Genomic DNA, 14873 nt, shown 5'->3' with positions numbered 1-14873 from the left:
TGAAAACTATCAAAGAGTGGAGGTCTAACAGTGAATTGACCTTCACTGTGACCAGTAGGTGGTGCGAAATTCATCATATTGACCGTTGTTTTAGGTGCTAGCCCTTTTTAAGACAACCTCGCTCTGATACCACTTGTTAAGAATTCGTGCCCTACTGATTATCTTATTTTTGCCTAACTGTTGCTTATTGATGGAATGGGTTACCTGACGTGTTCCAAGGAAGCAGTAAAACAGAAAATAAAGAACACAATAATTTTTACGTGAAAAACACCCGGCTCAAAAAGGTGTAAAAAATCACGACCTGTACCTCTACAGGATTTAACCCCAACTTTACTAAATAACTCTGAGCCTCAACAACGACTGATTACAAAACTCTTGTTACCAACAAATAGGAATTATAAACTCTAATCCCTATAACTCAACAATTAGGAATTGTAAACTCTAATTCCTTTGACTCAACAACTAAGAATTATAAACTCTAGTTCCTAACTATACACACCCCTCCCAAGGTATGCGTTCCCAAAGTCTCTAAGTTTTCCTCAACTCAAAGACTAGCTCCTAATTCAGTTTATAACACACTGAAACTAATATTACATCAATAGTTCAAACACAATGAACAACTCTAAAAATCAACGCTAAAACTCTTAGCTAGATTCTATACTTAGGACAAGGTTCTTCAATATGTTTCTTCGGTGATTGAGTAGCAGTTTGTGAAGTTAATCTGTCGATTGTGCTTTTCTGCTTTGTAAATGCGTGAGTTACTCTGATTGATGCATCTTCTATTTAAACACAGCTCTCCAAAGAGTTATTCTTTATTTCAAACACCTGTTTTAATCAGAACTCCCATTACATAGAGTTCTACTTCAAGTGAGACTCCTTCAATTCAAACTCTTGTCTCCTTAGTGTTGTAGTCAGACTTCAGCTATTTAAATCAACTTATTTTCAAGTATTTTACTCAACAACAACTTCTTCAATTTCTCGCGTGATCAGTAGCTTGAGTATATCAGAATTAGGCTTGCTCATTCGTTCTTGACTTTCAATAATCTTTGTCTGCATCTATTAGTTAAACTTGAAACCCGTCTTCCTATGCTTGGAACAGGTCAAATAACATGGTCCATTCATGTGTCAGTCATCAAAAACTTCATTGATCTAACAAAGAGTCCTTCACTTTATATGTTTCCTATCTTGCGTAGATGTCTTCAATCTGCAGAATCTTTCTCCTTCTACATATAGGACTCTTCAGGATATGCTCAGAAGTGAAACTCCTTCTTTCCATAGGACTCCTTTTTCAACTCAACTTGCTTTCCCTCATCATCAAGTGTTTGAATCAAATTCAACTTCTTCAAATTTTCACATATTTATTTCCTTGAGTTTATCGGAATTAACTACTCATCTAGTTCTTGATTTCTTCCACCCTTGTCTTTAATATCCATGATTTTGCTACAAGTTTCAGCTACATGAGACAGCGTGTGTGTGAACCAAGTTGACTGACATGTTTCATATCACGTTGTCAGAATGTCAATCATCAAAACTACATCGTACCCAACAGCTTGTATCTGTTAAACATTTATCATGAGTGGAAATTCTGAAATAAAGCATGTGTATTTCAGTTGTGTGACGTTGAAACACTCACGGTATCACATTTTTATACATAATAAATGTTCTACATGCACAAGTCTTAATATAATTAAAGTGTCTAAGTGAAAAAATCGAACAAATTTAAAGGATCCTATGTGTATTCAACCAAAAAAAATCCAACTAATTTATCCCATGCATGGCAAATATAATACGTAATAAATTTCCATGTGTCTTGTCAAATAATTTGTATCTTGGAATATATATTTTTTAAGATTCACTACGCGCTGATGATATTGAATGACATAAAGTTAATTGTTCCATTTTTGTTGCTGAGGAAGATACCACTTTCAATATTTGTAATTTTCTACAACAGATCGAAGAATATAAATTTACTCATTTGCTCTACGCTACTGAGATATTTCTGTCGTTTTCTTTTACTAGTTCAGTATATTAAAAATAGTTAGTGAAATATTATTATGTATAATTTATTATATATAATATGTGTATTAATGAAAAAAATATAAAAAGTAAATCATATCGGCTATAATAATAACAATATACGCGGTATAATCTCACAATCAAAATCCGAAGAGAATAAAATATACATAAATCTTATTCTTACCTCTGTGACATAAAGAAATTGTTTCAATAAACTCTCATATCAAAAAAGGACAATCAAAGAGTAAATCCAATTGGTTATTCATCCCAATACTGCAGGGAAGAAACCAACCAAATAAAATTTGTATTCACCAAGAAAGCAACATTGAATGATGAGTCTAGTATATATTTATGGTTAGGAACACATATATTGTCCTAAACTTGTATCAATAAAATGAAGAAAAGTAATTTTGTAGATATTTCACTTAGCATAGAATTTAAGTAAAATACAAATATATTCATATTAGAGTCCGACTGATTTAAATTTACATAACGTAAAATTTATTTAGGGAAAGCGCTGTCTATATATTAAAGACTTTTTCATACTCAAGACTCGAATGTGAGTTCTTTGATGGTGTATTTAACATTTGTTAAATTATACACGCTTTTTGTTGTGCATATTTCATTATTTTTTTGGTATTATTTTCCTTTTCCTTATCTATATTCCATTTTTCTTTAATTTTCTTCCACATCTGTTACTTTCAATGAATAAAACAAGATGTCATGCTTCACTCCTCATCTACTTGTCTCTTTTTTCCCCTTCTTAATAGCTAATACATAATCGAGTCACCATTATAATTATCTCAAATTTATAAAAAAAAATACTTATAATTTACAAATATCCTATTTATTTATTTATGTTTGTGAGTGTTTTAGTCTTGTTAAGTAGTTAAGTTAACTACATAACATATATTATGCAATTTTCTTTCCTTTTTTATTCCATTCTTCTTTTCTATCTTTCTCTTCTGTAGTTCATTTTGTCAAATAAATTTAATGTCGGTTTAATTATCCCTATGGATGATAATATTTTAGTGGTGATTTAATTAGTGGTTGTTTGGTGCTTTTAATGATGAATTAGCAGTAGATTAATAATTATGGACGATGGTTAATTAAGTAGTAGTGAGTTTTTGTTATTCACTCTTTCAAGTAGAGTGAAATACATTTTATCTACTACACTAATATTTAGGAAAGTAATAGTTCAATTTTAAAACAATTCAATGGAATCCTAACGTCCATATAATTTTTTTAATAAACTATTTTCATTTTATATTTTTACAGAAATCTAAATTTTTAATAAATAGTCGTTCGATCCCCTCTTTACATTTTAACAAATTATAATCACATGACACATTTTTTTTTTCTATTTTAGAATAATGTAAGAACACTGTGCTAGAACTTTTTAGTGCACCAACAAAAAAGTTTTAAGAGATAAGGTCCAATAGAACATTAACTTTAAGGGCAAACAAGAAACTCATATTTTACAAAAAGTCTTTAACAAATTGTGTGGACATATAAGTTTGATGCGTAATGAAGTTATCTTGAATAAAAAAATATAAATAGAGGATCAATGTGTTATTTAAATTGATTTCTTGTAAGTTAAAGCAAATTATTGAACTATAAAAGTGTAGCCTAAGGATTTATCCAATCGATATGAAGAGCGTGAAAGATTAGAATCTAAATTTGATATGAATAAAAATATTAAATAGTTTATTAATTTTATTTTACGGGATGCTTTTCTATATAAAAATATAATTTAGGTTTAAAAATTTTATTTTATTTTTATATCGTTAAGATAAATAAGTTGTTTTCAAATGACTCTCAATTCAAGTGTCGTTTATTAAATAACTAGAGAAGCATGGCTCGTGTCAGCACGAACCCAACATTAAGATATTTTACTATGTACAGTAAGTTAAATTGATATTAGTTCGAATTATGAATTATAACACATGAATACACAAAACATATTAACTACCTGGTAGTATTTTTCAAGGAGTCAAGTCTTGCAAGATAATTATGTATAACTTACTCATATAAATAACAAAATTCAATGCATTTAAAAGTTTATATCTTTAATCATATGATTGATATTTGCTACATTAAGTAGAAAATATGAGATTAAAATTGATACATGAGACTTGACACTGGTTGTATAAAATAGAGAATAATTATTGAAAAAGATAAAGAGTTATCTAGTCATTGCATATTACATCACATGTGGGTTGCAATTAATAACCCGCATTGTATTCCGTTACTAAGCCGCCATAAATATCATTTGTTTTCATTTTCTCCTTCTCTTTTATTTGTCAACTTGTTCTTTGAAGTTAAACTAAATTAATATTTTAAATTCAAATTTTAAGCATTTCAAAAATTATATAGAATAGAAAACTATAATTACCATCTTTCATATTAATTTAAAATATTTAACTTTGAGAATACAATAAAATATATTTGTGTAGATATTTTATTGAACTTTGCTTTTGTATATGTTCCTTCCATTCAAATGTAGAGTCGTTTGTTAGAGTGTATAAAATAATGCTGATATGTATTAATAATGTTTGCATTAATAATGCTTATATTAGTAATATTGGTATTATTTTTAACATTATTACTTAATTATACACTTTTTAATGTATAGTGTACTGTATTAGAACTTGCATTTTTAATTTGATATATTTAAACCAAAGTTTAAAAAAAGATGAATTGCATATATACATTCTAAGATTCATTCGAGATCTACCATGAGCTCAATATATATTTTTTGTCTCAATTTCTGTGACACAAATTGAATTTAGATAATCAATAATACTTTCAACATGTTTTTAGATATTTTAAGTTGTTAACATTATAATTTATAATATTTTTTATGTAATTTTTAAATAATATATGTTATTCTCTCTATCCGAACTTTTGTGGCATTGATAGTCAATTGTATTTTTAAAATAATTTAAGTTTTTAATTATTGTGATTTATAATATTTTTCTTCTATTTCAATTTAGGGGATACTGATACAATTTCGAGAGTCAACCAAATATTTATAGCGTTAAATTTTTTAAGTTGTTAATTATTGTGATTTACAGCATTTTTTAAGTATTTGTTAAAAATATATAACAGATTAAATTATTTTAGATATTTAAAGTATTTAATTATTGTAATTTATAATTTTTTAATGTAATTTTCAAAAAATATATGCTACTCTCCTTGTCTAAAGTTTGTGTCACTGATAGTCAATTATATTTCTTAAATAATTTAAATTTTTAATTATTGTGTAAAAAATTTTCTACTCTAATTTAAGTGACATGATGTTTAGATAACCATAATAATTAATTAGAGGTGATATAGTAAAATCACAATTGAAGCAGCGGAACAGACATGTCTTAAATGAGTCACAACAACTAATTAGAAATGATATAATAAAATTACTGTAAGAGATACTTGTAAAAAAAAGTAACTGAAATCTCATATAAGACGCCAAGTTACTTTAAAATATCAAGAGTTAACTTATAATTTTATATCTATTTTATCTTTTTTATTAAATATTATTTATTTATTTAATACTTAGATAACTTGTAATAGTTAATTAGAGATGATGTTTAGTAAAATTATGATTAAAGCAGTTGAAGCAGACATATTATAAATGTCTATTCTATTGTTTTATTATTTATTATTAATTTTTTAATAATTAAATAATTTATAATAATTAATTAGGAATGATATAGTAAAATCACGGAGCAAACAGCTGAAGCTGACAAGTCGACGGAGAGCTGTTTTAAATACTTAGATGACTTATAATAATTAATTAGGGGTGATATTTAGTAAAATTATGATTAAAGTAGCTGAAACAGACATGTCATAATTGTCTATTTTACTTTTTTTATTAAATATTATTAATTTTAATATATAAATAATTTATAATAATTAATTAAAATTATACAATAAAAAGTAAAATTATGATTGAAGCAACTGAAATAGACATGTCGTAAATGTCTATTTTTCTTTTTCTAAATTAAATATTATTATTTTTTTAATATATAAACGGATTAGAACAATTAATTAGGGACAATATAATAAAATCACGATTGAAGCAGTTGAAGCACACAACATAAGCAGGCATATTGAAATTTTCTCTTCTATTTATTAAAAAAAAAAATAGGTGACATTGTAGTAACAAATAAAAAAGAAAGTAAATTATATGTTTGATATGAAATCAAATAAAGAATAAAATTTATTCAATTGTATCAATTATAATTAATTTTAACAATAAATTATCATCTTACTAATTAATTTACTTAAATATAATACATTTGAAACAATTTTATACATAAAAAAAAAAAAAAGATAAATATTCCCCCCGTTTCAAAATAGTTGACCCTTTTTGACTTGGCACTCCCCTTAAAAAAATATTTATTAGGGGTTTATTTTACCAAATTAATCTTATTAATTATGATTTGAAAATATAAATTTGAGTAAATATATTTTGTTTAGTTATTTAATGTTGAGGCTAGTATTGGAGGAACATAATAAATACTCTTGATTTCATCAAAAGGGACAACTAACTTGAAACAAATATTTTTAGAAAGAGGGTCAACTAAAACGAAACGAGGGAAGTACTAAGAATGAAAAATAAATGAAATATAGAGGGCCCACATGTGTGGAAATATAAGCAAGGCCATGTGTGATGGCATTATGATAAATTTCTTACATGAGATTATTGGTAATTAAAGAAAAAAGAATAGACTTTTATTAAAACTTTTGATGAAGTACAAAAAACAAAGCATAGAAAATTATCAAATTAAATTTAGAACTTATTTTAAAGACCTTAATACCCTAAATTTTGAATTTAAAGACAAAAAAGTGACATATTGAAACCGCTTCTTCTAAAGAGTTAACACATAAAAATGACCCTAAACTTGACACCAAATTATAACTTTGATCTTAAACTTTGATAGTGTAAAAATAAGACCTTTAATTGTTCCAGACCTGAACAAATATGACCTCCAATTTTGCAACCTCATGCGTGAGTCTCACTCGCGCCTATGTGGAAAAGTAATCCAATCACACGGTGCCACGTCGTTAAAAGCGCTGACTTGGAGAGAGGTCATATTTGTGCAGTTTTGAATAGTTAAACGTCATATTTGTGCACTGTCAAAGTTTTGCTTTTTGTGTTAAAACAACGTCGTTTTTTTTTTAATTATAATAATAATAATTATTTATTTATTTATTTCTATAGTAGCAGCACCTAATCTTTTTTTAATTTTAAAAAATTATTATTATTATTATTATTTGTTTATTTTTATAGCAGCAACACCTAACTTTTTTTAATTTAAAAAAAAGCAGCCACTAGCAGGGATCGAACCCGTACAGTAGACTGAATGAAGTGCCCAAGAAGAGCAAATAACACCACTGGGCTATCTAAGTGCCTTGTTTTATGTGGTTCAACATTAATATACGTGCATAAATATATACATTTTATATCTTATGTATATACAACATAATTTTTTACCGAGGGGGTTCAGGTGAACCCCATGGCAACCACGCAGGTCCGTCCCTTAATTTAATAACGTTTTAATAACGTTAATTTAATAACATTTTAATTACATTAATTTGATAACGTTAATTTAATATACTACTACTATCCTTAATGACATTAATTTAATAACGTTTTATTAAAACTATAATTTTTTATTATTAGTATAGTTTCATCATTAATTTAATATTTAAATAAATAATATTTAGATATATTATATAATTTAAATTCGTCCTCTCCTCTGCTTTATAATATATATACATACCCGTTCGATTTTTTCGTATGAGGCTAACCCGCCTAATTAATAAATCTTCAATATTGCTCTTTCTCCGTAATAACAAAAGAAATTAGATGTCATTTTCATCTTTGAGCTGAAAATAATGAAAAAATAATAGTGAAGAATCATTTAAAGGTCATATTTGTGCAGTTTTGAATAGTTAAAGGTCATATTTGTGCACTGTCAAAGTTTGAGGTCATATTTCTATGCCTTTAGATTTTAAGCTGGACGCACCCAGTTTTGTGGGTTGAACACGCGTTTTGTCATGTAGGATTGAAGGTTATATTTGTACAGTTTTGAATAGTTAAATATCATATTTGTGTACTATCAAAGTTTAAGGTCAAATTTATAATTTTATGTCAAGTTTAAGATCATTTTTATATATTAACTTCCTTATAAAATATAGAAAAGAAAAGAAAAGAAAGGAGGAGATAAACCAATAATAAGAACTAAACAAACAGAAAAAAAAAGAAAGATATTTTCAAGGTGACATGAGCATTATATTATAAAAAGATTTTAGCCAGTTATTTTAAGATTATCAATTTATCCTTTCATTTCTACTTTTATAAAAAAGTAGTCTTCCCATTTAAGATCAAATATTTTTTTAAAATGTTAGAAAGCAATACCTACCCCACCATCAAGCCCACTTGCAAAATTATCTTATTCTTTAATAAAGAAAAAATAAAAATAATGCAGATTAGATATGTGAATAGCCTGACGTAACCTATAAAATTATTTTCATAGTATTAAAACATTATGTGTTTAAGTCGTAAAAATAATTTTTCTTAAAAATATAAGTTAAGACTTTGTACTACATGGATCTTTTATATTTGATCTTTTTACGAATACTTCAATAAAGTTTCTATCATATTACTAGAAAATTATGTATAAGTCATAAAAATATTTTCTCCCAAAAAATGTAAGCTAAAACTATATACTATATAGATCTTTTTAATCTAATCCGTTTACAAATTTTATATAACGTGAACTTTAATGCATCGAGAGAGCTTTGTTGATGTTTTTTTTTTTTTTAAATGAGGATGACAAAAAAGAAAAAAGAAAAACCAAACAAATTTGGACCATTCATAACAAATTTCAAGGTTCCAATGGCGGTGTCTTTTGGACTCTTCTGAATTTGCTTTTTTTTCCATTTCACACTTTCTTTTTTCCACCTTGTACTGTGTGTATTTGACCTTTATTGTTCGACGTTGACGAGGTTGTCGGTGCCGGAGATGGTCAGCATAATGAACAACGTTGAAAGGAGGAGTAGTAGTAATAGTAGTAGTAGTGAAGATGAGTATATTAGGAGACATCATAGGCATGATGTTAGAGATGATCAGTGTAGTTCTTCACTTGTAAAGCATATTAAAGCTCCTGTTCATCTTGTAAGTAATAGCCCCTTCTCATTTTCTTGAAAAAAAAAAAAAGATTAGATTTTTATGCTTGTTTTGAGTTTTATCTTTGTGTGATTGATCTTTTATTGAGATTTTCTGAGATGGGTTTTTTTTGTTTTTTTTTTTGATTAATGTTCAATTTGCTTAGTCTTGAAAGAAAAATTATTTAGTTATGCATACACTGGGGGGGTGGGGGTGGGGGGGTAGCCTCAGTTCAGTTTCTTGAAAAATACGGATCAGATTCTTATGCATATTTGTAAATCACATCAGAGCTCCTGTTCATCTGTAAGTAGCTCAATTCAGTTTCTTGAAAAAAAAGATTAGATTTTTATGCATATTTTAGGCTTTTCTTGCTCAGATCTTTGTGTGATTGGTCTTTTGTTGGGATTCTCTCAGATGGGGTTTATTCAATTTCCATAGTGAAAGTGAGTGTTGGAGTGACCGGTAAAGTTGCTGCCATGCCATGTGATCAGGAGGTCACGGGTGTGAAACACCCTCTTGAGGCTGTTTACTATAGACCTTTGTGGTCCGGCCCTTCCTTGGACCCTGCTTATAGCGGGATAGTTAGTGCAGCGGGCTGTTTTTTTTCTCACTTGATTCCATTTCCTTAGTCTTGAAAGGAAAAATATCGCGTGTTAGCCCCAATTCAGTTTCTTGAAAAAAAGATTAGACGTTTTGTGTTTATCTAAGCTTCTCTTGCTTGGATCTTTGTGTGATTTGATATTTTATTGAGACTCTCTCGGATGGGGTTTACTTTTTGCTTTATATTCCATTTGCATAATCTTGAACGACGAATTATTAAATATTAAGAATATTCCATTTTCATAGTCTTGAAAGAAGAGTAATTGAGTATTAGCCGCAATTCAATTTGTTGAAAAGAAAAAAGATTAGATTTTTATGCATAGTTAAGCTTCTTAGCCGAGGGTCTATGGAAAACAACCTCTCTTCTCACAAGGTAGGGGTAAGGTTTGGGGTAAATTCTTGGAGTGCACGCACTACATTCCCTAGACCTCACTTGTGGGATTACACTGGTGTGTTGTTGTATATATAAGCTTTTCTTGTTCAGGTCCATGTGTGATTGATCTTTCATTGAGACTCCCTCAGATGTGGTTAAAATTTTTTGCTTTATATTTCATTTCCATAGTCCTGAAAGACAAATTAGAGTATTAAGAATAGAAACAGGCTTAAACGGAGCTGAAGGAATTTGAAACTATTCATACTGATGACACCAGCTAGTTTGGAATTGAAACTTTCTTCAACTTGGGGTTGTTTACAATTGTATTTTCAGTTGGGATTTAGCTTTACATTGTAGACAAACAGAAAAAGGAACTTTTTTTTTGGCTGGAATTAATATATTGAATCTTTATAGTTGTTTGAGGTAGCATAGCTTACGGATTTCAGTTTTCAAAAATAACGGTGGATTTAGGAAAAAAAGGAGAGTTGGTTGCTGAACGCCGTCTTTATCTGTTGAGGAAGCTAGTTTCAGAGACCAATTATATTGCTTTGAACTTGTCTAAGACATAATTGATTCTAAGCTGTTTATGGTAGAGAAAAAGCAGCGAGTTTGGAAGAATTCAAGAAGTTTGATCATTTTATTGCTTAATTTCATTGATGTTCTTAATCTGTACCCTTCAGGCTTATCAATTGATCGCTGGATAAGATTGAAGAATGGTGTTTCTATGGTTCACATATATCCTATTTGAAGATGGATAATGGATGTACTGTCTATGTTTTTCCGCTGGGTGCTTACTGGGTTTTGGTGTATTTGATAGGTTTGGTCATTAGTGAGGAGGTTTGATCAACCACAAAGGTATAAACCATTTGTTAGCAGATGCATCGTGCAAGGGGACCTTGAAATCGGAAGTGTTAGAGAAGTGAATGTTAAGTCAGGACTCCCAGCTACCACAAGCAAGGAGAGGTTGGAGCTTCTAGATGATGACGAGCACATCTTTGGTGTAAGGATTGTGGGTGGAGATCACAGACTTAGGGTATGAAATTATCTATCTTCTCATATGATATGCATGGAATTAGCGTGTTAGATGCTTGATTATATGTGTCGGCAATTTTTATGTAAAAACAAAAGTATATGTCATGGCAACTTTGTAGATATGACATGTTTATGTAGCTTCCAATTGAAGTTCCATTTTCCTGATAGAAGGAATGCAAAATTGGATGCATCTTCAATAGTGAACCATTTTACTCCGACCATCTTTTGCCTGCATGTTACTGCAACAAGTTTAACTATCTATTCTTACTTGCTTTTCCTGGTTTTCAGAGATAAGTGGTTCGTTCTCTGCATTTCTGTGAGAAGATTTTAATGTTCTTAAATTCTTGCTATTTTTATCTAATCTTCTGCTCAAGTACTTTTTTAAGCTCGAGAGTTTTTTTGAGCTTGTCTCTGTTAAAAAGTTCACCCCCCCACGACAGTATTTTTTTTCCTGCGTCTTAAATGATAAAAACCTAAGTTGCTCAGACTCTCCAAAAATGTTGCCGCACCCGTGTCGGATCCTTCAGAAATACACTATTTTTGGAGGATCCGACACGCTCCAGTAGACATTTTTGAAGAGTCCGAGCAACTTTGATAAAAACCATGATCATTTCTTGAACTTGAAAGAAGGTTGTCAGGATACATATGTCCAGCGTGTTATATGTAAAGGTTCAATGCAGAAGAGCTAAGAACTCTGTGACTGGTTTTTGGCGGTCCTCTTAACTAACACGAAGTGCGTTCTCCGGGCTTTTGTGTTTGAATATCATGTAGAAGCTGCTTGTTGTTATTCTCTAGAGTAGGTACTCTATTGTAGTACATTGTAGTCTGTTCTAACAAACTGTTTCTGTGGAAGTACGTGAAACTTCCTTTATTAGGAAATGGAGTACTGCAGGTAAGGTAGCTTCCCGTCTGTGTTGAGCACAGTTGTTTTCTTTGCGTCGTATTAAAAAAGAGTACACGCGTGACGGATCTATTCTTTCCATCCCTGGCTGTGGAACCGTGCTATAGATTGTAGATATATCATCCTCACTCATATTTATAGATTGCAGTAAAAATATGTGGTAATTCAGTGATCTGGTGACTGTCTTAATGTTTCTTCACGAAACTTGCAGAACTACTCATCAATTATCACTGTTCACCCGGAGATCATTGAAGGAAGACCTGGAACAATGGTAGTCGAGTCATTTGTGGTGGATGTTCCAGATGGGAATACCAAGGATGAAACATGCTACTTTGTCGAGGCCCTCATCCGCTGTAACCTCAAATCACTAGCTGATGTGTCAGAGCGTTTAGCCGTGCAAGGCCATATGGAGCCTATCGACAGAATGTAGGTTTACAACTTCATTTTGCTTGAACTTGCAGGGATTTGATTTGAAGGCGAGTAAGAGTGACTGGTACTTATGCCAATCCTTCTCGATCTCATAAAGTATATATATATATCTACATTATGTTCGTGCTTCTTTCTCATCGTCTGTAAGGTCATCGTGGTTTGTAGAATGCAACTGGCTATTTCATAATGTGAAGAACCGGACATGCGGTTTGTGGCTGTATGTGAGAATTGAACTTGGACTGTAAATATGTAATGCTCATGAAGGTGCTGTTTCTTGTTATAGGATCATTACTGTGTGGTTATTATGACACACTATAAGCTTGTGTATCTTTGAGTTTGGTGTGTTAATAAGTACTAGAAACAGTGTTTGGTAAATTAAATATAGAGTGCTTTGCTTTTGGTTGTATACTCCCCTCTCCTTGGTTCTTTCTGATTAATGTACATACAGATACACCTTCCTTTTAGCATAATATGTTCTCAAGAACACTGGCATGGAGAAAACTCTGTTGGAAGTGCTACCCCCTAATGGGGCTCTACCCGGCGCGAATCTGGATTAGTCGGGCTCCAATGCGGGTACCGGACACCGGATGGGAAACCAAAAAATATAATATGTTCTCAAGAACTCAAAAGGGAACAACTAAAAAGAGGCATCCAAAGGTATATATGCCATAGTAATCATTGATTCTAATTTTAGAAGAGAAAATAGATGTTGGCATTTTCAATCTGCCTAATTCTTGATGATAAAAAATAGAGGCAGTGGTCAAAAACACATATAAAGTATTTTGGTTTTCCGAGTCGAGTTTCATACCTAAAATATTAGGTGTGTGAGGTTCCTACTTGAACTATCACTAACTATTTATTTAAGCATATTTCAACGATCAATTGTTCACTTTTTCTATCAGAATGATGTGATGCTTCATGTAAGAAAAACTAAACAATTGATAATGTAGGTATGTTTGGATAAATATTTGGAGATAATCCATATAGGAAATTTACACACCTGATTTTTCAGGTATGAAACTCGATTATTAGAATATTTTAGGTTTGTTTTTATCCACTGACAAATAAATACAAAACTAAAATGATACTAGGAAATAATAAATAACTGCTACACCATCTTTGGGCTATTTTCTCTTTGTTTTGTTGTGATTGGCCAAGATTAGACCATTTCTAATGATTTTTTTCAAAAAAAAGCATCCAGCATAGTAGACTCAAAGAACTTTTGAAGTGGAGAATTCTAATGATTTAGTTGGGGAAACTCACTTTAGTTGGATGTGGAGCTTTATTCTTCATGTCAGCAATATCTTCTAGTTGCAAAAGCTTTTAGGGTAAGTTATGGATCTTTGATTTAATAACTAGTACTACTACTATATTGGATCCTTCCTTAGAGCAACCGGTAAAGTCATTGTCATGTGATTAGGAAGTTACGGATTGAAGGCTTGAAAACAATATCTTGCAAAAATATAAGGTGAGATTCTTATTATTGGGTTCTTCCTCAGATGTTGCGCTCAGCGAGAGCTTAGTGCATCAGTTTATCCCTTAATATATTGAACTTTTGGAAGTATTATAACAATAACATACTCAACGTAGTTTCACCACCTTACATCTCATAGCGTAAAGAAGTTTTTAATAAATTCTTGACTCAAGGAAAAATAATCTAGAAAAAAAAAAGCAACGGAAGTAAAAGTACAACAGTTAGAAAGACACTGAGGGTTTCAATTTTATAGATTCTGAATTTCGGAACAACATCAAATGTTTATGTGTAATTGAAATTTGAATTCAACTTTTATACATTTTTAATGAATTCTTTATATAAACATATGAACTAAAATTATCTATTCCACGAATTTCTAGTTCCGTCATTGATAGGGTGAAGCCAAGCTTAAATTGTTCTCAAACCTTATTATTCGTATTTAGAAATTCATTTAACTAAATAATTCATGCAAGATTCATTACAGAATGTATAAATTAAAAAGTTTGATTGGGGATGAGTATATAAAAAGCCAAAGAAAATTGAGAAGATTTGATGGAGTCGATTTTATCATAAAGTGAGCTGGATTATGTTAAATGCGACAAAGGCAGGGCACATGGGTATCCTCAGCTGCCACCAATATGTGAATTTATGACAATCTTAACTTGCTGTCCTGTCCATCCAAATCAATGACGGATTAGGGATTTGGGGTTCACAAGTCAACATACAAACTAACTGAAGGGGGTTCAATATTTATTATATAAATATAAAGAATATTTTAATCATGTATATATAGTATAATTTTTTTATCATGAACGATTCGAATAAATTCCTATCCTAAGTATGTGATCAAGCTGTGTTAATTGTGACAATT

General features: G+C 30.2%; 1 protein-coding gene across 2 annotated transcripts; it reads left to right on the top strand.

Annotated features, from left to right (window-relative positions):
• Nucleotides 1-8575: 8575 nt before the first annotated feature.
• On the top strand, nucleotides 8576-12934 carry LOC107855316 (abscisic acid receptor PYL9). Of its 2 annotated transcripts, XR_007056843.1 has the most exons (4): nucleotides 8787-9202; nucleotides 10984-11199; nucleotides 12311-12592; nucleotides 12694-12934. XR_007056843.1 is itself a non-coding variant. In XM_016700318.2 (3 exons), exons 1-3 carry the CDS (start codon nucleotides 9050-9052, stop codon nucleotides 12527-12529), a joined length of 588 nt encoding a protein of 195 aa, XP_016555804.2. In that variant the 5' UTR covers nucleotides 8576-9049; the 3' UTR covers nucleotides 12530-12934. The 2 variants fall into 2 exon arrangements, 1 of the variants encoding a protein (XP_016555804.2); XM_016700318.2 differs by having other exon boundaries at nucleotides 8576-9202; nucleotides 12311-12934.
• Nucleotides 12935-14873: the final 1939 nt, after the last annotated feature.

Source organism: Capsicum annuum, chromosome 1 (assembly GCF_002878395.1).
Source record: "Capsicum annuum cultivar UCD-10X-F1 chromosome 1, UCD10Xv1.1, whole genome shotgun sequence".
Taxonomy (NCBI): Eukaryota; Viridiplantae; Streptophyta; class Magnoliopsida; order Solanales; family Solanaceae; genus Capsicum; species Capsicum annuum.
This window is presented reverse-complemented; position numbering and strand designations above follow the sequence as displayed.